The following is a 26,175-nucleotide window of genomic DNA, read 5'->3' as shown; positions in this document are numbered from 1 at the left end:
TATATATATATACTTGTTAAATATGTAAAATAGCTTAGTGTGTCTTCTTTCCTGGGATATTTGCATTGGACACAAGAACAGTCAGCAAACACACAGTACAACCTTGGCTATGTAAATATTGAGCACCGTTTAATCTGAATGTTACCATAGCTACTGACATAATTACACAATACTTGCCGGTATTTATACCTTAGTTATAGTAACTTAGTAATCAAACTTTCCTGGCACCCTGGTGTGCCTTCCAGCTTTATCAGGGGCAAATGTTTGCTGATGGGGAGGAAGGGGGCTTCCAATGTGAAAGGAGCACTCGGATGTAAATTAAAAAAAAAATGTTTTCCCTAGTTTATGTTATTAAACATTTATTATTACCCCAATTTTTTGGGGGGTCCCCATACCCACATGCATAATCCAAGCGATTGGGCATCTCTACAGACGCCGGAAAGCTTGTATGTAAACAGCCATCGCTGGCTGTTTACATTTCAAACAGATTTCTTCCCGCTCGTGCCTAACGGAGGGCGCGAGCAGGGCAGGAAAGGTCATCGGAAAAAACGGCCACCCACATTCAGGAAGCTGCCATCCGGTCATTTAATTACAATGGCAACAGGTGGTTAAGCAGCATCAGTTAATTTGAGTTAGGCCCCTTTCACACTGTCCGATCAAGAGGGGATCTGCGCCATCTGAAAGGAACCTTTATAACTTTGAGACTAACTTGCCGGCCTAGATAATGTTTACATTGTTTTTAAGGACATAAAAGGCTTTTATTTGGTAGAATGTTTAAATAAATAGTTTGCTAAGATTTCTTAAGTTGGGCATACACCTTAAGATTTTTCTCATTAAGCCTGGCAGGCTTAACATTGTTGTGTCTTCTTTAAAGTGACATTAAACCCTCAGATTTTCTAACATAAACCAATACTTTAATGTGTGCCTTACTGTAATCCATGGTAGTTTCCCTTCTCTTTGCTGCTCTTCCTTTTAAATCCTTATCTCTTCTCATGCTTGGGGAGAACTTCCCTTTGCAGCTGAGTGCCTCTTCCTGTAGTGCTGGCTCAGGTTGCAAACGTACACACAGACACCATGTAGCCATTTCAGAGACAAGGCAGTCTGCTGCAAAACAGAAGTTCTGCCCAGCATGAGAACAGATACAAATTTAAAAGGAAGAGCAGCAAAGAGAAGGGAAACAACCATGGATTACAGTAAGGCACACATTACAGTATTGTTTTATGTTAAAAAATCTGAGGGTTTAATGTCACTTTAAGAAAAGCATTTCTTTCTGTGCGCACAGACTACATCGACAGCTGTCACTTTTACTGACAGCCGTATACAAACCAAGCCATGTGGTCTCCATGTCATAGCTGACATGGTGATCACATGATTGGGAACCATGCTGATTAGTTCCTGATCTTAACAAGTAATTCCACTTTTGCTGGGGGGGAAAAAGCAATCCCCTCTGGGTGATTAATGTACATTGCAAGGATTTTAGCTAACTTAGTTTCAGTTTCCTACCCGTTTCTGTTCTAAAGAAATGCTGTTTGTTGCAGCATGTCATTTCCATACTGATCCGTGAATGGGAGGGTCTGTGTTCATTATAATCAGCTGGTGGACTTCCTGTGTTGTAACAGGGAAAGGTGCAGTGTCGGCATCCCTTTTGTAGTAATTAACCCTCAAGGAGAATCTCACCAAAAGGGAAATTCCTTTTGTAAGGGATGCCAACAAAATCAGTCAGCCAATCACAGAAACAGGACGTGACATTTCTGGGGGTGTTCCATACACCAAGTGTATACTTAACGCCCCCAGGTCCCCATATTGCAATTCATTTTTGTGGCAGATTTAGAACATTACAATGCCTCAGTTTTAAATGGAAAAGTCATTTTTTAATAACATTGAATTACAACATGGCTTGTGCGACAATTATATATGCTATATTCATTTTTTAAAGATTGTTCATTTTTATCTTTAGAAAGTAGAGTTACCCTATAAATATAGACTGGAGCTAGGAGCATGCAGAGCTACATAGCCCCTAACTCTAAATGGGAACATAGATTAATGTTTCTTCAGTATGAATGAACATAATAACATTATTAGAGATGTCAATCTGGGAGAACAGTTCATAGGGTGATAAGGAAATGTCACACACTGTGGCAAACTCGGGTGTGGGTAAATACTTTAAGGGGTGTGACTTAACATTCACTGTAAAAAGAGGATTTACAAATACATACAGAACAAAAGATGTTGAGCAAGCCTAGGAAGTTGTGCTATGCATTTAGCAAATAAGAACGGATGTGCAGAAACAGTTCTAAGATGCAAGGGAAGCGGTACCATGCAATGACCATACTGGTATAATAACACTGATATTTACACCCAGCATACAAAACATGAGAAGTGCTACTGTGCTGTGTCTATAATTACAGAATAAGAGCAGGTACTTAGAACCACACCCTGCATGCAGAACAAGAGAAGTGGCACTCTGCAGTGTTCATACATACATAATAAGAACAGATACTGAGAATTACACTCGCCATGCACAGTGAAGTGGAAGTGTCATGCTTATATGTCCTCTATATAACAAAATACATACTTCCATGCAATGTCCAAATGTACTGTAAACAGGGGCATGCTGGGGTTTGTTGAAAGCAATATAGAGTGGATCACTGAAAAATATATTGTCTATGTAATGGACCTTCAGTAATATACAGTTACAGTATCTGTATATTGGGTCATATATTCACTAAATACTATATTTTCCTCCCACCATCCAAAAGAAAATTGACTTTAATTAACGCTTATTCTGAGTCAGTGACTCATAAAATTATTTTTCAGAAGGAGGGCAGAAGTGGAAGCCTCCATATTTTTCTTAGAACAGATTTCTTTACAGAGCTACCTAGGTGTGTTAGCAATTACTAAGTCACTAACTGCTAAATGAAGAAGCAATTACTTTGTGAATTAAATAACTTGAAGTGAATTATTTTATAAAGTAATTACTAATTTACAAGCAATTGCTAATTTTTAAAGCAGTGACTCTGACTGCTGGTGAATCTTCTTAGGACATGTGTTTAAAATGGCAGTGATTGATTCACCACCAATAAATGTTGGGTGAAAGGCACATTCGCTGCCTTATAAATATGACCCTAAGTGTCATCTACAATATAATTACATATGCAGCTGGGACAAGATATTCAAATGGAAGAAATTATGTATATTTTACTGTCAATATGAAGTAGAAATGTATTCTCGTAAATTAATAATTATTGTACATTACCTTGTGTGAATCCTGTGAATGTTATATATCCAAAGATTGCGTACTGAAGGCTGATAATCAGTGACATTATCATTGATACATGTGTAATACGGGACCAGCTGCTGATTGTTGCGTTTTCTAAGGATCCATGAATCAGAAAACAGGCATGGTGGCACATAAACACTGAAATAAAGAGAAACTAGTGATTGAGACAATGCAGATTGATGTATTTCAGATGAAAATGAAATGGAAATGAAAAACACTTGGCATTTAAACATACAAAAACATGTGAAAAATGTAAAGTATATAGATAATCCCTCCAAGCAGACGTTGGTGTCCACCCTAGATCCTATTCTCCATTGTTATAAAGACAACCCCCAATCCACATTGTTCCAATATATATTACTTTTCCTTCTAGCTTTGTGTGGAGAAGGATAGGGATAGAAACCTTGTCAGGTTTTATTGCTATATGTTTACCCCTTGGTGAGTCCGTGCAACCAATGTTAGTAAGGGGGGATGCACTAGAACAGGAATCAAGAGTAAATCTTCCAACTGTTGCAATAACAACCTTCTAATAGGGGATCTTTTTATTTCGGAGAGGTATGTTTATGGAGTCCTGTACATTGTCATTTAGCTTTGGTCATGGCAGTTGGATAGACCTAAGAATAGCTGTGAGGGAGCCTTCTGGGGGCCTGTAAACCATCATTTAGCTTTAGTCATGGCAATTGGATAGACCTGAGAATTGCTGTGAGGTATGATTCTGGAAGCCTGTACACCGTAATTTGGCTTTGGTTATGGTGATTGGATAGACCTGAGAATTGCTGAAGGATGATTCTGGGGGCCTGTACACTGTCATTTAGCTTTGGCCAAGGCAATTGTATAGACCTGAGAATTGCTGTGAGGTATGATTCTGGAAGCCTGTACACCGTAATTTGGCTTTGGTTATGGTGATTGGATAGACCTGAGAATTGCTGTGAGGGATGATTCTGGAGGCCTGTACTCCATCCTTTAGCTTTGGTCATGGCAGTTAGATAGACCTGAGGATTGCTGTGAGGGATGGTTCTGGAGGCCTGTACACCATTATTAGGCTTAGGTCATGGTAGTTGGATAGACCTAAAAATTGCTGTGAGGGATGTTTCTGGAGGCTTGTACTCCATCATTTTAGCTTTGGTTATGGCAGTTGGATAGACCTGAGAATTGTTTTTAGGGATTTTGCCTCTGGAACCTCATAGAGATATGTAGTATTTCATTTGCCAGCTGCTATCCCAAATGGAAACACAAGTTTTGGGTAGAGTTAACCTATAACGAGAGAAGCTTACCAAAAGACATTACTCCAACAGCTTGTACCACGTTCCAGTTTGCAAATGCCCATGCATCCTCAGTGTAGGGTCTAGAAGGTGATGAACAAAATTGTTAACCTTTGTTTTACCATGCGGCCCTGTCAGACAAATCCTGAGCACAATAACCAATGTCTGGATTGAGTATATGACTAAACATTGCTTTCTGATTATGTTGAACTTGTACATCATTTCTATATTCACTTTCCCACACGTGAGCTTGAATCTGTCATTATTCACGCTGGAAACTTTTGTAACGTATTCACCAAAGTGCCACACCGCTCAACATAAAGAATCCTATTATTTTTCAATCCGTTCACACCTGAGTGTTGTGTTGCTTGTCACTTGAAAAAGTATACAAGTGTTTTTCTAGGAGAATCACACCTTTTATGGCCCAGATGTGAACTGGGGCTAAAGAACATCCAGTAGATTATAAGCAGCCTATTTACTGGCATGAGGTATGTTCACTATGATTCCGAAAGTTAAAGTTATGTCACCTGAATGCACCACAGACAGAGCAGGCATTTCTTCTTTAGTTATTACTTTTTCTATATGGAATTTTATGAACAGGAAAAAAGGCATTTAACATACATTCTCATGAAAGTTGTGCAACATATAAAAGCGGAGAGGCAGCTCCCTCCCGCCCCCCTGCCAGACACCTGTTTGTGGTTCCCTGGACGGCAGAGCGGACAGCTGCAGCTAGATAAGATATCCCCCGAAAATAAGACTTAGTGTCTTTTATCGTCTTTTTTCGTGACACACGCTCTGTGTCATTCACCCTGCGCAATTGCATGTACATGCGTTCTGTGTGAATGGAGGCAAAAATTAATGTTATTAGAATATTTTCTTTCTAGATCAAATGTAATTTCAGGTAAATACCACTCTATGACCACTAGATGCAGAAGAGAAGCATAGGAAAGGAGTATTTATTTTGCCATCTAGTGGCCATATTGTGGTATTTTCCTGATATTACAATCAACCTGCAAAGAAAATATGTTAATAACATTTGTCTTTGCCTCCATTCACCCAGAATTACTATGTGTTACACTATGGGGTCTATTTATAAAAGTTATTGCACAAGATTCATACAACTTTCACCAAGGATTCACACATTTTTCCAGCTGAAGCAAATTAGAAAAATGCGTGAATCTTGGGTAAAAATTGTGCACATCTTGTGTGAAAAAAAGATTATAAATAGACCCATATGTGTGCAACAGTAACTATGCACTGTACCCAGTAGACAGACGGGGAGGTAGATGAATATTGTGCAACAGGTTCTCTTAAAAATAAAATCCAAAGGCCTGTAATGATTTATTTGGGTCTCCAATCGTCATCTTTGGCTTCCCTTTCTTTGTACGGTTTCGTTAGAGAGGATTTTATGAGAATTATAAAGGAAAACAACCCTCAAGACAATCATTTCCTATCTCCCTTGTCCTTAAGTCCCCCCCCCCGTCAGCCCACACAAACATTCTGCTCTGTGATTCCCAAGATCCCATTTGCAGGGACAGTTTTTCCCACAGTTAGTGAATTATTTGCTTTTGCTGCATTTGTTTACACAGCTATGATGTCAGCTGACTGCTGTGACTGCGATTTAGAGGGAAATGTCAGATACGCAGAGACAGACCAGTCCTTCGGTTCTAACGTACATAACAATGATGCAGAAGACATTCTGTATTTTTTTTTTATTTTCTGGCTGTACAGAGATGTGTGTGCACACAGTATGTCTGTGCATGTCTGTGCATGTCTGTGTGTTTATATAGTGACACCTTTCAGTTTTTCTCAGTTTTTTTTTTTTTTGTTTGTTTTAAATGTCCCCCAGGAGTTGTTAAAAGAAAAATCAGCTTAGGCTCCTGTATTCACATTCAGTTTTGGAGCTGTCTCCTGCAGTACCTCTTTGTGGCCACAGGATGTCCTCAGTCTTCCAGGTTGAATGATGCCCAGCGTTATTCAGCCAGGAGAATCGAGGACTCTACTGTGAATGCAGGGTGTCATGGCTCCACCCCTTGAAGGAGTATCACCACGACACCCTTAATTCACAATTTACTGGTGCGTTAGTAAATACTGCGTAGCCCAGAGAGGAGCTGAAGAGGACCCTGCGACATCATATCACTGTCCTGAGCACTCAGTTAAAGGTAAGCATATAAAAAAGACAACACACAGGGAGACCTTTAGTTAGGTTAGAGGGAGTGGCCTGGGAAGGAGGGGGGAATGTTGATTTGGGCTAGAAATGTAAACTGATTCACCCAAATGTTTGGGAATTTCACCCAAAACCTAGTAGAGGCTTAGAGACCCTTTACTTTTTGTGTCCCCAGTGGGGTAACAATTCCTGTCCTTGTGACTGGTACCCAAGTATGAGTGAGCGATGTGTAATTTGAGCTTCAGCTATTCAGCTCTGGAAACAGCAGGCTTTTTATTCTGTAAAACCTGGTAAACAGGTGTAAAAAAGCCTAGTGCACCATCTGCTGGCTGGAAATTGAAATATGAAATATTAATTTGCAATATTTTATATTTATCTGCCAAAAATTTAAAAAAGGGTTACAAATTAGAAACATTTTTTTTATACTAAAGGTTGTTCATCACTTCTCTTATTGTTCACTGATTGTCTTATGACTTTGACCTGCCTTATCTTTTGAGAATACAGGCTGATGTGTTCTATGGTCCCTGCACTGCTTTCTCGCTGGAATCATTGAAGTCACTGAAGTATGGTCCCTGCACTGCCCTCTCACTGGGATCATTAAAGTCTCTGAAGTGGTCCCTGCACTGCCCTCTCACAAGGATCCTTGAAGTTTTAGAAGTATGGTCCCTGCACTGCCATCTCACTGGGATCATTGAAGTCTCTGAAGAATTGTCCCTGCACTGCTCTCTCACTGGGATCATTGAAGTCTCTGAAGTATGGTCCCTGCACTGCTCTCTCACTGGGATCATTGAAGTCTTTGAAGTATGGTCCCTGCACTGCCCTCTCACTGGGATCATTGAAGTCTCTGAAGTATGGTCCCTGCACTGCCCTCTCCCTGGGATCATTGAAGTCTCTAAAGTATGGTCCCTGCACTGCTCTCTCCCTGTGATCATTGAAGTCTCTGAAGTATGGTCCCTGCAGTGCCCTCTCACTGGGATCTTCCCCCTACCAGCAAGCTCCTTGCAACTTAGCATTCCTGATTGTCTCCTTGTGCTGCTTTTTCCGTCCCCTCTGAGTTTAGTCTGCATACTAGACTGCAAGAGGCTGATACCAGGTCATATTCAGATAATTACACTGCTTGCAAAAATACATTAAGGGCCCATTAACACCAACATCGGAAGGAAACTGTACCTTCCAATCCGTTGCATTGTGATCCGCTATTCAATGGATTCTAATGGAGGGGCACTGAAAAATGAACGGGTGCAAATGGGGTTAGTTCACAAAAATGAGTGCATGTTCTACTTTTTTTCAGCGCAACATAATGTAACATAAGGCAACAGAACCGAGTGGTGTGAACTAGCCCCATTCACAGCCATTTATTTGTCAGTGTCCTTCCGTTAGCATCCGCTGAAAAAATGTATAGTAATGCAAGGGATCGTAACACAAAGGATCCGGTGTGAATGGACCCTTATGTATGTAATGATTACAGAGCCGCATTCATTTGTGTCTTTTATAGCTGCCTGGAGCTCAGCTTTTATTGAGTGAATTTTCTGAGCTCAGAATTGTGACAAAGTTTTCTGTCCAAAATATAAGAGGGATCAATTTACTAAATGGCTGAAGTAATGTAGAAAATGATTCCCTGACAATCACAGTTTGTTGTATAATCTAACATGAGCCGTAAAATCCGGCTTTCATCATTTGTAAATATGTTCTCTGTTTGTGTTACTTTTAACATTTTTGTGGTATCTTTGAAGTTCAGAATCTGAACAAGCTTCTATTATTACGCTGGAAAGCTTCACTATAGAGATAAAACCTGTCAGATGTCGCCCTCTGCTGGAAAGACAACAAACAGCACAAAATTCCTATTAGGTATCAAAATAACACACTGGCGAAGCACTGATTATAAACTCGCCATCAGTGTTGTTTGGTAGAGTTTTTATTTTGCAGTTCTAATTCTTTAGAATAGTGATCCATCGCGACCAATCAGAATTCATCTTGTCTGACCTCGGCAGAGTGAATTCTGGTTGGCTTTCAGGAAGGTTTGCCAAAATCATGAATGGCACAATGTTAGGATATAAATATATGCGGAGGGAGCTAAATAACAAAATGATTTAGGAATGCTGGCACTATTATTTTGTTGTATAATCTATTTTTAACAAGCTTTCAAAATAACAGAATGAGGGAAATTTCTTTTAGTGGTAAAACAAAAATAATCACACAATAACAATAGAATCATGATAATAAAAGGGGAATTTATTATTCTAGAGAACGTTCTAAGACAGTTGGCTTAAAGGAACTGCAAGTATGATTGCCATTTTATCTTGAAGTCGCTCTTTCCCTGACTGAAACTAACTTCTGCTGCCTCGGGGAACAATGCTCCTTCAAAATGTTTAGAGCTTTCAGACAAGAAGAAATGTCCACCATTGGCTTCCAGATCTTGCTGCCTACCATGTCTCCAAATTGGTCGCTATAGGAAGACTAAAGCTCCATTCACACAAGAGCGGTTTACCACACGGCCATACGAATACACGCGGAACTGCTCTAAACATAAAAAATATGCATGTTATTGTGCATTGTTCAGACTATTGCAGCAATTTGGTCGCTCAAAATAGTCCAGGCATGATTTCAGGGACGGATTTTGCATGTTCACAGCTATAGTATAGCCTCAAATGAGCGGAATCCGTGCAGATGTAAAGATTTTATCGTTTTCGGGCTGTGTGGTTTTCCCCGCGGAAAACCACGAGGGAAACACAAACACTATACTGTATGTGAATGGAGCCTTAGGACAAAAAGTGCTCCAGAGCTGGCCACTCCCAAAAACTATAAAGCAGAAAAGTATTTTTCATACACTTGAAAGGTAGCTGTCCTGGTACCCCAAGTACTCCAAGATGGCCTCTACCCATTCATCAGTGCCTAAGAATGTGTGATGAAGAACTTTTTAAAAGTATTTTTCATTTAAAGTGAACCTCCGACCAAAATAACGATGAAAAATAACCACTAAAAATAAAATAACACAATCATATTTTGCTGCAATATTCTCCTTCAGTCCCAATCATTTTCCCCCCCACAATTTTATCCTCCCACTAGATGTCCTCAGTCTGATGGCCAGGAACATTCAACTTCCTCTGTGCACAGGTCATTCTGGAACCGCCATGCCAGTGATTGGGCAGTAAAAGAGGAAGCAGTGCAATGATGAGATCATCTCTCGGTCACTCTGTTTTCTTTACCTATCGACAGGCTGTTTGTCAGCACCTGAGCTTATTAGCTTCTTGTGCTGCTTCTTCCTCTGATACTCCAGCTTTACTGTACATGGACAGAAAAAGGCTGACACTGCTTACTCTTAAAGGAGAACTATGAGATGAGTGATTCCCACTCACCTCATAGTTCTAGCCGACCTGTGACAATGAGACTGTCACAGGTCGGCTCAGTAGATCGGGAGGTGAGCGAACACATACCAGGTTCGCTCACCTCTCGATCCTGTCATGGCTCTCTGCCGTGACAGGGGGAGGGGCTGGATTCCCCTCTCCCTGCTCCGATCTGCCAGTGCTGACTGGCGGAACGGACGAGGAAGGGGGCGGGTACAGCTGGCTCTGCCTCTAGATAGGCAGAGCCAGCTGTCACTCACGCAGCTGGGCGGATCCCGTCATCTACGTCGGAATCCGCTCCGGCTGCGGCGTCTCAGTATACCGCGAGCTGATACAACCGATCAATAGGAACAAAGAAATATATCCCTGCTATGATACAGGCCACTGACCAACACCTGCGTTTTGAATAGAATAGTTTTCCTTGTTTTCATTACTCTCTCACTCAATATGCATTTTGGAAATGTCCTTGAGATAAAAATGCTTTTTTTGTTCCAAAAATGTTATCCATGGCAACAGGATCACTAGTAACAGCACTTTCCTTTATGTTGCCTGTTGTATATACGTAAATGGGCGCCCTTAAAGCTAACCTGGGGCTATAGAAGACATAGGAAACTGCCATTATTTTTATACAGTAGCCTGTCTGCAGATCACGTTCGATTCCCTGCATGGCACCCATGATACTGCAGTGCTCTCTTATGCAAATAGCAACCAGCTTCTGTGGTTTCTTGGATTTAGCCAGGGACCTCCCAAGTGCTGCACACCACTATTGATCCATCACTGTAATTGTCAGCCTTACTAATCAATAGTATGGCAGGGGATGTGGTGGGTACTGGTTCCTAGTTGCAAGTAGGAGTGATCCGGTATTCAGGGGAACTCTCCAGGAAATGTGCTGTCATGTGAAAGTACCTGGAGGAACCTGCTGCCGAAACTGAATTTTATAGTCACCGGGAAAATTTTAAATGACAGCATGTACAAAAAAGTGAGATCATGTACTGCTGACTTTCTTGCTTAAAAATACTGGTTCCTTGCTTATGTTGACCCTGAGGTTTCAGTACTTTCTGGGTCACTGGATTGGACTTAGTGTGCAGAGAAGCGCTTCTGACTTCAGATGCTGCATACTTGTTCCAGGTCAGTGTCTCTAAGTATTGTAGCCATTTAATGAGCATGAGAGCCAGGCAATTAGAATTTTCAGAAGGAGGGCAGCAATGTCAGCCTAAATATATTTTTCTTCCCACATGTTCCTTTAAAGAACTACGGGCAAACAAAAAAAATCTGGGGTGGAAGGAGGGAAGCCCCACTGCAAGGGTTAAGTGCTTGCTTTGTCTAGGGTACTCAAATAAAGCTGTATTACTCACCTCTGTGATGCTGGACTGGTCCCGGCAGCCTCTTCTTCCCTGGGTTCCAGTGGTCTTAGGACCACTGACATCATCGCATCTTATGCAGGTCTATTGACCTGCATTACACATGAGGATGTCGGGGAACATTCCACCGCCAGAACCAAGGATCAGGTGAGTAATACAGCTTTATTTGAGCCCCCTAGACAAAGTGTGCAGTCATGAGTATGTCGGGGGACATTCCACCGCCAGAACCAAGGAGCTTTGCTTTAATCCCCACCTTCAGCAGCATATACTCCCTACGCTTATCTTTTAAAACTGTTGTCTGTTAATAAGAATGATGTATATATTGAAATTATTTAACAGATGTAGTACACAATACTTACATTACCACTGTCATTGATGATGCCCGAATGATTATTATCAGGAGGACAACAACCGTTAAAAGAAAAGATATCAAAGACACCTGCAGGGAAGTAAAAGTAAGATTTAGTTATTAAAGAAGAACATCGTCTAAAACTGCACTGTAGAATGATTCCATTGCTTTGTCTTGTATGGGTTAATCATAGATGGTTTTATTTTTTTTTCAGTAATTTTTTATCCTATATTGTCCAATTGTTTTCACTTAAATGTTTCTTGAAGTGAAACTTTTTTAAACTCGAGTAATTTAAACTAATGTTCAGCAAAGCAAATTTCCTTTATCTCGCTGATGTTCACAAATAAATCCTCAATATTAACAAAGTAGCAGGCACCCACTACAGTGATCTATAGGGATAAGAATATTTTTAAAGCACACTGCAGCACATCACGTTGGTGAGTACAGGTCTCTCTGACATAAATAGGTTTTGAAAGATCCATGCTATTTGGTTATGTTGCAAAATGCGGCAAACTGCATGGAACCTCATCGCAACTAGGTAAGTCCTTGAGGTATATGAAATAATAGTCACCTGATTTAGCTGTCATCAGAGAGATCTGGGGGACAATCTTATCCATGTCTTCAAGCAAGCCATTAATGGAGTGATGAGTGATAGAATAGATTAGAGATACTCTGAGATACTCTACGCTACACTATAGATTTGGGATATGCAACACTTGGGTCATGACAACAATTGGTGGCTTGGGAGAAAAACCTTTTCTACAACCTCATACCATTACATAGTAACAAGGCTGCCTATTGTGCTTTAGTATTACATCACAGGCAAGCTTAGGGGACAATGCAGAGCCGGCATGCCTATTACTAAGTAATGACACACTGGGAGACTTTTTCCCACTGCTATGTCTATTAGCTCAATAATAATGGGATGGTACTTGAATGTCTGCACCCTACACTCCAGGCAGCATTTCCCCAGTTCCTCTGTTGTAATTGAATGAAGGACACTGGAGGAGGGGCTCTTGGTGCTGGTGCTGCCCCTATAAATACTGTTGTCTTCATGCCATTAAACGTAGCGAGTTGCAATAGAGTATTTTGCTGTGCTACTAGGCATACAACACAATTGTTAGACTAAATTGTCATCCAAAATGTTTAGTTTGTTTAAAACACACTTCTGAGAAATTTAAGCTGGAAATGACAAAAAAGGAGTTTAGGCAGTGGGGAGCTCAGAGAGGAAAAAGTGAGGAGTTTAAAGACACTCCCATAGATTAAGGAAGATCAGATCATGCCTACATGTCCAACATTCATCCAAAATCTACAGTATGGCTAGCTTTATCCTTGGCCTGCTTGTGTCTTATTTTTTTTTTCTTCTGCATTTGCAGCAATCATCAGGAAAATGCCCTCAATTATTATTAGTTACATCTAATACCTTTCCTAATCTTTGCATGTTGCGGTACAGAGCTATGGGAAGAGTCACCACTGCTGTTGTCCCCAGGATAGCCAAACGACGATCAGCAAGTACGCTCTCTGGAGACACTGCCAAGAGAAAAATAAAGGAATATGTGATTCAAAACAGCACAAAGCAGATTCCCTGTATAAATATCCATTTTTTAAAATGTATTGTTATACCATTTACTTTATACAAAAAGAAAACATAAATCATTACCCCAGTGCAGATTTGATCTGCCTAGGTTGGATCTTTCCAGGTTATGAGCACCTCTGTGCAACTTAACCCCACTTCTCTAACTTCTATGGTAAACACAGAGATTGGTTCTCCATAGCTTCTTTGGCTGGGTTATGTGACTTTGATAGCTTGGTGACGGAAAAGGCCAGGGGGGATGCCGAGGCCCCTGCTGCACCCTCACTCACCAGCACAGCACCATGTGCCTTTTCTTCCTTTTCCTTGTCTCGAGCCTGCATGGCACAATGCTACAAAGCAAATGGTGTCCCAGTCACTGAGTGGTTAATAAGGAAGAAACTTATCTAGCCATGAAAAGAGAGGACGAAAAGCACTATATTGTCTGGAATGCCACTCAATCACGGCCCCGTGCCTTTTCTCTTACCCCATTTATTCATAAAAAAAAAACAACCTATTATACCCACTCCTTCAACCATTCCCCTCCCCTCCCCTCCTCCCCTAAATCCAAACTCATTATCAGCTAAATAAGTAATGGTGAAGGGTCAGTTTACTATCCAATCAAGCATAAGTACTAGTATTTTTCATTGGTTATGACTTATTTTTCACCTGTAATTAAGAAGAAATCAAGAAATTTTAGATATGAAATAGCCATATACAGTATGTAGAGGTTATTGATATTATTATGTAATTTATGGAATTGTATGTGAAATGAAACAAATAAAAATGTATTCTTGAAAAAATAAGGAAGAAACTTAGCTGGACCTAAGATGTGTTTCACTGGGTCAGGAAGTGAGGCGTGTTGATGAGTCGCTAGTATGATACATGTCATAAACTGGCCATACACTTAAAGATTTTTCTTGCTCTGCTAAGCAGAAAGAACACTTGATTCCTTTATACACGTAAATAGTGTGTATGGATGAATCTCCTTTGCTTGCTAATGTATTCTGATTGTTGGCACCCACAACTGTCAAAATACCCAAACAGTGCACAGTCACTGCTCAGGTCAACCTTTTTTTCCACGCAGCTCCTTTGATTTCTAATCGAAGTTTGTAGATCCAGGTGGTGCCGGCAGGGTCAACCATGACTTGAATGTCCGGCGATTTACAGGAATGGGCTGAGATTTGAGCCATGTTTGCCCAGCGTTAGTCATTAAGGGGTTAATTCAGGGCCTGTGTGGCCTTTTTAAAAATCCAGCTGGAAGGAGATCCAGAATACACTTAGAAAATGCCGATTTTCTTTAAAAAATAAAAAAACAGAGAGCATACTGCTGTAAAGGCACTCACCTCCAGGGATTCTTTGAAGTATTTTTGGCAAAATGTCTCCAGTTATGATGTTGTAGCTCACCATTGCTGAAAGATATGATCAGGTGTCATGCTTGTACAGTATATATAATTCAGACATTATCTATCTATCTATCTATCTATCTATCTATCTATCTATCTATCTATCTATCTATCTATTTCTTAAATTTGCACAACACTTTATAAGCGTGGTTCAGAATTTTACCATGAACAATGATTCATATAGTTAGATAATGAGCTCGGAGGGCTGCTGAATTATCACTTTTTGATTTTCCTAAACATTTGCATGTCATCAATATGTCAGATCTGCAGAGAATCACACAATGTGAAAATCCAGGCATTCATGAATTGTATGATTTCCTGCAAAAAGAGCAAAGCTGGGGTTTGCAAGAGAGCTGTGACAGCAGAGAGGGAGTGACAAAGCGCTTACACTGGTCTCTAAGCACAGGTACTCTGGATATAATAGCAAAAGGAATAGCAAGGATCGCTTTAAATGGGAAGAATATAGCAGCCTGAGATTTTCTATAATGCATCATTTTGATGAAATGCACTGAAGAGGAGATAAAGTCAGAATGAACAGGCTGCATATATCTAATCTAGCTCACCCAATGTTGGATGTTTTCTGCATAGGTTACTGTGTACAAGAGGAACCAGCTAGAGATACACACATTTGTGACAACAGTGTTAACTCTTACCAATGGCTCACAACTGATGTTCCAGTTCATCAAAGGTGTTGATAGGGTTCAGGGTTTTGTGCAGGGCACTGGAGTTCCTCTACATCAAACTAGTCAAGCTGTATTTTTATGGAGCTGGCTTTGGCACAGTGGCCCAGTCATGCTTAAACAGAACATAACTTTCCCTAAACTGTCGCCACAAGGTTGTAAGCGCACAGTTGTCACAGAAGTAGGCAACCTTGGGAATTCTACCTATTGTGGAACTACAAGTCCCATGGAGCATTGCAAGTCTCAGACAGCTACAGGCATGAGTCCCAGGGATTTGTAGTTTAACAACAGCTGGAGTTGTAGTCTTGGTCTAAAATGTCTTTGTATGTTGTAGAATTACCAGTACCTTCCCTGGAATCCTCTGAACTTAGTAATTTGGTTTTGGAATGGGATGGCCAACAAGATAAAAAAGGTGATAATGAGTCCACAAAAGTCTGGCTATATAATATAATTGTTGCTAAATCTACAAGATATGCTACAATCAGGTTGTAATGTGTGTCAAGCTTTAAACTAGGGGTGCACCAATACGTAATCTAGTATCGGTATCGGTGCTGTTACCGAGTATTTGGGCGAGTACTCGTACTCGCTCAAATGCTCTGATACCTTCCCCGAGGAGGAAGATTTCTTCTGATCGGCAATGCCGTAGGGAAACATGGAGCAGGCTTCCCAGGCAATCAGGAAGCCGGGTGGCGGGTAATGACTCGCCTCCTGGCTTCCTGAAGCCGCCTCCATGCTGATTTGCTGGGAAGCCTGCTTCCTGGTCAGCATTGAGCCAGCTAAACAGCTGCTCCAGTGCCACCTCTTTGCCTGACGACATGGGGCCATTTCTACTGGAGGAGCGGCGCTGTCACTGCGCATTACACAAGATGCACGGCGCCTTGTCAGGAGGTGGCATAAGGACAGATCCCAGAGCGGACAGCCGGTCACGTCTGAGCCCGGAATTTCGTCTGCTCCTAGCTGGATTAAAAGCATGGTATGAAGGGCCAATCCCGAGATGGCAGCTTTGTTCTAGCCGCAGGGTTTGCTGCACTCCATATGGTCGGAGTCATATTTAATGGTCTGCAGACTGCCCTTGGCATCGTTAAAGGGGAACTCTAGCACTTCTTTAACCAGCCAATGTCCTGAGTTGTAGGCGTCATGTGATTTTCACATTTTAACAACCAGCTCCTTGCTGATTGGCTGGGAAGTCGGCTTTCCAGTCAATCAGCATGGAGCCGGTTTCCCGGCCAATCAGGAATCCGGGAGGTGGGTCATTACTCGCCGCCCAATCGAGCCTGCCAAACAACATGGAGCATGGCGGCATGTCATTACTCGATGCCAGCAGAAGCACCGGCATCGGTACTCGGTATCGGCGAGTACCGAAAGCAAAATATCACTACTCGTACTCAATACCGAAAAACTGGTAACGGTGCATCACTATTTAAAACTATAATGATAACTGTGGGGAAGAAGTGGAGCCATGAACTTGAGCAAGGAGATGAGGTCACCCAAAATCCACAGGGAAATAAATTGATTGTACCTGCAAAGGGATATAAAAACTGTAATGCTGATACAGCCATGTATCCGGGAAAACCAAACGTCCTGCTGACAAGAGACTGATATGTACTAGTGCCGGACATTTCTCCACTTTTAATCAGCAGTATCATAGAATAGTCTATAGAAAGAGATTACAGAGCATGACATATGACATAAAGTGAACTGTGACAAGTACAGCAAAAAATAAATAAGCAAATAACAGACACATGTAGAGAAAAATACTGAGCATGTTAAATATTTTGTCTGATCATGTTACTAGAATCACATCCTCAATAATAAAGGGTAAGAAGCTCTGTCAGATTATAAAAAAATATCAAAACATTCAAAAACTCAAATCATTGACACCCCGTTAAGGAGAAAGTGTAAAGTAGCCTCCGCTCCTAGCTTAGTCCCGTTATGGACTACAATCTCATGTTTAGTTTACTAATTTGTATTGAGATTGTAGTCCATCTAGCGGTGACTTCTTTACAACACACACAGGGACCATGGAGAACAAAATTAGCCACCCTCCAAAAGGAAGGACATTGACAGCAGCAACTCACATATGATTTGAGGATCTACAGCTGATACACAAATAAGATACATTTTTGTTAATAGTTAAGGTACATGAATATATTTTTATGATCTAACTTCTGAGTTTAGTGTGACTTTTAAATAGCCATGTACAGTAGTTTAGCTATAAAAGGAAAGAAAGCTCAAATATGACCTCTGGTGGATAAATTGAAGAATTACAGATAGACCTCAATGGACACCATTAAACTAGCCTTTGAAGTGAACCTTTGAGAACACTGCAGAAACCTCAGGACTGTCACTGCTTTGATGATTTAATGATGTGCGCTTCAAAGCTGAAGTCTTGATCCTGGCATCTTTACCCAGTGCATCTCAAAGCGGACCTTTACCCATATCTTTAAAATAACAACAAACACACCTTTAGAAGTGTTTAGTAATGACAATCTACAAATAGATACTTCTAGATAATTGTCGGCTTGGTATTCTTTGCATACCTTATTTCTCTTTTCTCCCCCAGTCTTCTCACAGTGGCCACGTTTACTGAGGGCAGATTACTAGCTCTTCTATTAGTTCCTGGATTTCTGGCACCTGTGACTAGAACATGTGACCATGCACATCATCTCAGGGGAGGAAAATGCCTTTCCCTCAGATCTCGTGAGATTACATATGAGGTTTTCCAGCAATGCTCTGCTGATGACAAGGCAATCCCAGTGTGCATTGCATTGGCAAACTGAAGTCTTTTTGCCCTTTCAAAGCAGGGGGTGAATGCTCTGCAAGTGTAAGTATTTCACAATCACAGCATTTTGCACCTGACATGTTCATCTGAGAGTTCAGTTTGTGCCAGATAGCCAGTCCTCTGTTAAGCCACATGTGATGTAGTGGCCCAAAGAAGGACTGGCTATTTAACACACACTGAAGTATCAGAATCGGTGAATATTTCATTTACTGCTTACTGGAAAGGGGGGCATGATACATATTCTTTTATAGGGTGCCTCTTATTTCAAGTTAGTAATGTAGCAGCAGGGCCGCTTTAAGGAAAACTGAGACTAGCATAGAAACCGCAGACCTTTAAAACATCTATGATTATTGAAGTCTGGCTTGAGATTGACCAGACATTAATTAAAACACTTTCAACAATATAACAATTCTTGTTTTCTGGGCCCTTGTGTCTGCAGTTTGCCCCTTGGGGATTTACGAATGGGAAAAAGTGTAGATATGTTCCACTAACTCATTTACAGCAGGATCATTTCTCCGAGATATTTCCGTGGTATGACATAGAGCATCTTTGCCCCAGAGCAAAACAGGACCCGATAACAGTTGTGTGTCCATTTTACTGTACAGATGACAGTGCAGAACAGCATGGTAATCTAGAATATAATTATCGAGACATTCTGAGAATAGAAGTGGACCTGAGTTCAAAAAGTGAAGATTTGCTATGGAACTGGGAACATCTAGAAATATTAATTGTGACACAAAATTTACCCTGAAGGATCTACATTTTATTGTGAACTCCTCCTTAAAGTGCAACTGAAGCCAAAACTTTTTTTTTTTAGTTTCAGGGTGGGGAGGGATTAGTCACTTGTCATGTTTTTATTGCTGTCTGTGTCCCTGTTAAGGTGCCCATACACCTTACGATTATCGTACGATAATCGTATGCGATCGACTTTTCGTACGACAATCGTAACGTGTGAATAGAGTGCCCGACCGATAGTACTGTACAATCGTACGACTTTTGACGGTCAAGCATGTTTGAAAACTTTGGTTGATCGTACGATGTTCGCATGGTTGGTGGCGTTTCCGTCCGTCAAAAGTCGTACGATTAACACTGCGCATGCGCAAACGAAAATAATTGCGGTCAATTACCGCAAGTCGTCCAGGTGTTTTTTTCTAACTACCGCTGATTGAACCTTGCGATAATCGGGGCAGGATGGGGCCGTCGTACGAAAATCGTACGACGGTTCGATCATCGGACGAAAAGTTTTGTCCGATAATCGTAAGGTGTATGGGCACCTTTAGGGAGATTCGCCCTCTCTATTTTTCCTGGTGACCGTTATCAGTGAAAGTAAAATAAGATCCCAGTTTTTGGGTTGTCACCAGAACAGGAAAAGATGGGAAATCTTCCAATGCAGGCACCAGTTTTTAGCATTTGTCCCTCAAGCCCTATACCTGTATATCTGCAGTTTGAGGTCATCTAAAGCAATCGCCTGTGAATGCTAGTCTCATGAGATTTGAAACATGATATGATGTCACTACTGTGCTGCTTGTTATTCACATTATTCTCTTGCTGGAGAGGAAGCTGTTCCTGATGACCTGCTGTGCATGGATCTCCCTGGATTGGTTTCATCCATTCTGTGAATCTGTACTTCATGCACCTCTCTTGCTGCTTCCTAAATATCCCCTCACTAGTCAGATCATCAGTGTTCATGGGGATGGCTCTGACATCAGGAAGAAAAGTCCTGCCACGGTGACCATGCCCAGACACGGTGCAGAACTGGGGAAAAGATCAGCTGCAGGGAGACCACAAGCAATACTGGTGACTAGTTCTTTGCAAGCCCTTTACTTGCATTTTTGGTCACAGCTTCTTGAGTTCATGGTCATGGTCACCGGCAGTAACCCAAAACTACCAAAGATATTTTTTTTACACATCTGACTCTAATAAACTCCAGTGTGATTTGATGGAGTTGGTTCCTGCTCTTTAACATTGCTCTTTACAGTACCTTTCCAAAATAAGTTTAATTTTATATGATCTGTGCTGGGATCACATAATTGTTTTTTTGCTTTATTAAAGTATAATATATAATCGTGCATCACATTCTTAGCAAGCAACTTGCTACAGCAGGCTGCTTCCCATACAAGTATGTCATCACAACTCTCAAGGACTCACTTCAGCAAAGCTGATACCTTAGAAATGTTTGATGTCATGTTAGATTAACTGTTGACAGTAAAGGTAAAACTTGCTTATGTTTAAGTTTGTTATATATTTCTGGATCTACTGATGTTTTTGACATTGGGTTTTCACTGAAGATAGCCTTTCTGAATATGTTTTTTATCATATGTATAAAATGATCTGCTCAAGTTTCCCATGGGTAATCCAGCCAGCTTCATAGAGTATGGCAGTCCTAGCAGCAAAATGGCATAGAAAGTAGTGAGTCCGGAAATCATGGATTAGAAATAGGTTTAACTGATAACACTGTGCATAAAAGCATTTCTGGGCATTAAGTCATAGCAGCCAATACAAATTAAAAGATAACTGTACAAGTCTTAGATTTACCTGTCCAGATCTTCACTGTGTAGCCCACTGGAAGCCACACAGCCACCATTGCAAAGGTTCCTCATGGAAATGAATAGAGATGTTGCAGAAGAAAATGTGCAGCCTGCAGAATTTGCTCCACGTGGGCCACACACCAAGATATTGTAAGTGGCCTATTCGGAGGTAAGTATAAGACTTATGATGTAAATGAGCCCTTAGCCCCCATTCACACTTGTGAAGTGTGACATCACGTTTATTTAATGAATGGCTTTGCATATATAGTATGTTACACATAGGGCAACTCATTTATTTCTCTGGGCTGCCCTTCAACACAAATGTTGCAAAAAAACTCACACACCTTTTGTAAGCTTTGAGCTTTGTATAATTTTTAGCCACACAATTTACACGTGTCCTGCTTGATGTTTTTGGGGTACCTTTAGCAATGAATGGCACCACAACAAATGTTTTCCACGTGTTTTGTTGATGCATGCAAAATTTTGTGATTTTGTGCATGTTCACATTCTACACCAGTGTGAATAGGAGCCCAGTCTACAGGGCTGTGATGCTGCTTTAAGTGTGGCAGCTGATAAGGTTTTATTTAATTGTTTTAATGACCCAGTGAAATATAAGCCTAATCTATAAAATGATGTTACAGTTCTATATTTAAAAATAGCTCTCATCTGAGCAAGCCATAAATATAAGGACAATCAGGACAGGGGAAGTGTGGCTTGATCGTTATCTTGCTGGTGACAATAGAGCCATTATGCAGCATTTAGAGAGTGTTATGTATTTTTACTGCTGGCTGTTTCTTGCTGTTGGCGGTATGTACAGCTGCTCAACTCCACAATGATAAATCCTCTCTGTGCATACAGTCTTACCTATCATTCCAGTGCCGAGGATGGCATTGATCATGTTAAATCCTGCCCAGAACACATTGCGAGTAAGCTTATTGTCCTTTTTATCCTCTTCAACAAGTAATTCTGTATCATTTATATCAATCTAAGAAAAACAAAGGTGACAATTATAATATTAGTACATACAGTAGGAGATACAGTAGTATACATTCAATAGAGGAGGAATTAAGGACTATATAAATGTTGTTTATATAGTTCATAGAACTGCAAAATTATATTTTGAATATGAATGAAAAGCACACAACAAAAATGTGCTAAAAAAAGCATGAACATGCAGATGCACAAATGTGAAAGGAGACTGAGACTCTAAAAGTTTCTGTCTGCAGCTAGAAGTAGTTCACATTCAACTGGACATGTTGTGTAATGTTGAAGACGTTTCATGGCTTCTCCAAGACACATTTTCACTTCCAATGAGTGTCAGCACCAAAGCTGTATTTCTAATCTGCATTAGGGTTGCCACCTGTTCTTCAAATCGAAACCCGAACACTCTAGCGCCATGCTACAAATTTTTGGGTGAGAATATACAGGAGAGAGCAGGGAGAGACAGCCAGGAGAGAAAGAGTGAGGAGAGACCACCACGGGACAGATTGAAGAAAGACAGCCAGGAGAAAGTGAGGAGAGACAGCCAGGAGAGAGAGCAAGGAAAGACAGCCAGGAGAGAGAGCAAGTAGAGACAGCCAGGAGAGAGAGCAAGGAAAGACATCCAGGAGAGAGAGAGAGAGCAAGGAAAGACATCCAGGAGAGAGAGAGAGAGCAAGTAGAGCCGGGGAAGAGTGCTAGGAAAGACAGACATAGAAGAGAGCTAGGAAAGACAGCCAGGAGAGAGAGCAAGTAGAGACAGCCAAGAGAGAGAACACGGAAAGACATCCAGGAGAGAGAGAGAGCAAGTAGAGCCGGGGAAGAGAGCTAGGAAAGACAGACATAGAAGAGAGCTAGGAAAGACAGCCAGGGGAGAGAGCGAGGAGAGACAGCCAGGAAAGACAGCCAGGGGAGAGAGCGAGGAAAGACAGCCAGGAGAGAGAGAGTGGGGAAAGACAGCCAGGGGAGAGAGCTAGGAAAGACAGCAGGGGAGAGAGCGAGGAGAGACAGCCAGAGGAGAGATCTAGGAAAGACAGCCAGAGGAGAGAGCGAGGAAAGACAGCCAGGGAGAGAGCAAGTAGAGACAGCTAGGGGAGAGCGAGGAGAGACAGCCAGGAGAGACAGCCAGGAGAGAGAGCAAGGAAAGACAACCAGGAGAGAGAGCAAGGAGAGTCAACCAGAAAAGAGAGAGAGGGGAGAAAGCCAGTAGAGAGAGCGAAGAGAGACACCCAGGGGAGTGAGAGAAAGACAGCCAGGAGAGAGAGGCAAGACAGCCAGGGGAGAGAGGCAAGACAGCCAGGGGAGAGAGGCAAGACAGCCAGGAGAGAGAGAGGAGAGACAGCCAGGATAGAGAGAGGAGAGACAGCCAGAAGGGACAGAGAGGAGAGACAGCCAGGAGAGAGAGTAAGGAGAGATAGCGAGGAGTGACATCTTGTGTCCCTGATTCAGGGCCATACACTGCAGATCTTGGTAAATAGGCCAAATGACACAGTGTCTGAAAAAGTCACACATTGTTTGCTGAGATCCATGTTTCTTTGGCATGAGGAGCATTAAGGGCGTTATGAAAAAACACTCACACTGGTTCGTCCTGCACCCCCCAAAATCCTGGCTCTGTGTGTATAAACTTAGCATTGCACATGCAGTAAATTGTAGTGTATGTGTAAGATGGAATGATAGAGATATTGGAAATGTTGTATGAACCGTCAGAGCCTAGTCACAGCGGAGGTCTACACCGGTACTGTGCATGAAGCGCGGCTCTATATGAGCAGGAACACCAGGATCCCATGGATGCACCTGTCCGCCTGACATCGTGACATCTTGCGGGGGTTTCAGCTGGCCTGAAACATGAACACAGCAGATACAGGACTCAAAACCCGGACTGCCCGGGTGAATCCCAGACAGGTGGCAACCCTAATCTGTATTCCGCATTGATCACCTTTAACACTGCTCCATCTTAGTAAAAGTCTATGGAGCGGATTCATTAAAGCGTTTAATCTGCTTCTATTTTGTCTTTCCTGGTTCCTTCTTTCCCATCTCATCAACATAATTCATTTATTAAATACAACCTTTTTGTTTTCAAGACATACCTTACGTAAGACCCAGTGACATCATCACTAGATCTCTTTGCTTCTCTAAACAATGCATACATATCATGGCTGCTGGGAAGGGCCAGCAGGATGCTGTATATAGCTTCTTGAAAACAGCTAGCTGTAGTAATGCCCACTTCTGAAGCTGAGCATCCATGATTAAAAGAACTGAAATCCAATGAATAAAATGGGCGGGCAAGGGACAGTCAGGTTGGTGAGGAAAGTGATAGATGATGGTGGATGTCCTCCAGCCAGAAAATGTGGCAGGCTCTAAATGACTTGCTGCAGCTTTTAATGCACAGTGTAAGATGCTCAGAGTGTGCAGGGAAATCAGAGTAAGCAGTTTCAGTATAGTAGAGAAGCCAGTACAGCTGTGCATGATGGAAAGTAAGGCTAAAGATCAGTTGTAAGAATGTTCTTTTATCTTAGTGAATAAAGCTGGGTATACACGGGCTTCAACCTGCAGGCTGAATGCAGAAAATATAACAGTTTCCTCCATCCACAGCGTGGATGGAAAAATGCCCTGCTGCGGCCACTGTCAGAATACCTAAATGGAGCTTGCAGATGCTGATTGATTGCAAGCTCAATTTGGCCAAAGATTTTCCAACCTGCTCCTTTGATCAGCATATCAAGGGATGTCGGGCGGGTGGGTGCCGACAGGGGCAACTACTGTGCAAATTTAGTTTGGTTCATCAAGAACTGGGCAAAATTTGCACATTGTATAGCCTACTTTAGTGTCAGGAAACTGCAGTGCACCTATATTACCTTCAGGTGGCAACGTACTCCTGTGGTTGTCACCCTGTAATTCCTGTGGCCACCAGTAGGTGTTTCCCAGCAGATATTAGACTTGCGTTGCTAATGAAAACCTGACCTTGGCTGCTTGAGGACTATTCAACTTCACATGGCCCTGTTGCCAGAGCCATAGCCTCCTGCCCGTTTTCCTGACTGGTTCTGCTTCCTGTTACCTTGAATCAGCCTTTTCCAGTGCAATCCTGTTCAGCCCTCCCTTACTCTCTTTCCTGCTCTGCTTATTTGTCCTGCCTTTGTACCGACCGTAGTTGTTTATAATTTCACTTCCCAGTTTGTATATTTGTTGCACCAGATTATTTGTGTTATCTCTTTGCTTGTTGTATTATATTTGCTTGTTTATTATGTTTATGTTTCATCATTCTTTGTTTTCATTGTTCCCAATAAACACACCCATTGTCCACACAATGTAGTCACTGGACTTCCTGGGTGCTGCATACAATTCTGGTCTTATCAGAAGTGACGGAATTCCAGGCTGGGTACCTTGACAGAAGTAAAACTGTGTTCACATCAATCATTTAATTAGTGCAAGGCCCACTTATGTGATCCCTGCACTTGATTAGTTATCCAAAGTGAATACAGCTCCTATATTTAAAAAGTGAATAATCCCTAATTTTGTAGTAAATCAACTTGACTCAATTTAGAATAATTGAAATAAAATACTCCCTAGTGGGCTTACCCTGTAGTCTCAGCACTTTTTTTTGTAACATATATTATGACTACACTGCCATATATACAGATAAACTCCAAATGTGGGTTCTTAAGGTATGTTTTGACTTTAGATAGTAGGGATGCCCCCATACCGGTTTTTCGGTATCGAGTACGAATAGTGATATTTATCTTTCGGCACTCGCCGATACCGAGTCCCGATACCGGTACTTCTGCTAGCATGGAGCCGGCTTCCCGGCCAATCAGGAAGCTGGGCAAGTCATTACCCTGATTGGCCGGGAAGCCAGCTCCATGTTCCCTCTCGGCACTGCCGGTCAGTGGAAATCTCCCGCTGACCGGAAGTTCGGATATCAAGGGTAAGTATTGGAGCATTACTAGTGGCGGTATCGGTGCATCCCTATTAGGTTTGTTCCCACCTGCATTTTCGGTAGTTATGGATCCTGAAAATTACACTGAAAGAACTTTTATCATTAATTTAAGATACAACTCCAGGAATTTTTCGAAAACTACCCTGGCGGTGGGGTTGAAAACTACCCTGGCAATGCAAGAGTTAAATGTTGTTAAGTCTAAGGGTAGAGAGATAAGGTGTAATACTTACCTCATTCTTTGCCCAGACAGGTTCTGATGCTCTCCCCTACATTCCGGGTTGTGCATGGTCACTATTGGTCCTGCATTGTACTTGATGATGTCAGCATGAAACCACTGGCTAGAATGCCTTAGAGAAGAGGTTTAGGGGGACTGGTGGCACAGATGGGCGGAGTCAGCCAGAGGGAGGAATAAGGTACGTATTACACCTTTTCCCCCTACTAGTAGACTTACCAAGCATTTAACCCTTGCAGTTCGGGGGCCCCACTGCAAGGGTAGTTTTTTTTTTCTTCAATTCCTGCTGCTGATTTTTAAATCAC

General features: G+C 41.7%; 1 protein-coding gene across 1 annotated transcript in view; it reads right to left on the bottom strand.

The window, feature by feature from the left end:
• The window catches only part of SLC38A11 (solute carrier family 38 member 11), a 38,905-nt gene that overhangs the window by 12,429 nt on the left and 301 nt on the right, over positions 1 to 26,175 (bottom strand). The window contains exons 2-9 of the mRNA XM_018554237.1: positions 21,594 to 21,714; positions 20,516 to 20,584; positions 16,939 to 17,079; positions 14,680 to 14,745; positions 13,187 to 13,293; positions 11,774 to 11,853; positions 4,555 to 4,625; positions 3,257 to 3,418 (exon numbers count right to left, since the gene is read on the bottom strand). Of these exons, the coding sequence (XP_018409739.1) occupies positions 3,257 to 3,418; positions 4,555 to 4,625; positions 11,774 to 11,853; positions 13,187 to 13,293; positions 14,680 to 14,745; positions 16,939 to 17,079; positions 20,516 to 20,584; positions 21,594 to 21,714 (817 nt within the window). The remainder of the gene's footprint in view (positions 1 to 3,256; positions 3,419 to 4,554; positions 4,626 to 11,773; positions 11,854 to 13,186; positions 13,294 to 14,679; positions 14,746 to 16,938; positions 17,080 to 20,515; positions 20,585 to 21,593; positions 21,715 to 26,175) is intronic.

The sequence above is a fragment of the Nanorana parkeri genome, unplaced genomic scaffold (genome assembly GCF_000935625.1).
Source record: "Nanorana parkeri isolate BGI_ZX_2015 unplaced genomic scaffold, ASM93562v1 scaffold149, whole genome shotgun sequence".
NCBI classification, from domain to species: domain Eukaryota; kingdom Metazoa; phylum Chordata; class Amphibia; order Anura; family Dicroglossidae; genus Nanorana; species Nanorana parkeri.
The sequence above is the reverse complement of the archived record's forward strand: the minus strand, read 5'-3'. Positions and strand labels throughout refer to the sequence as shown.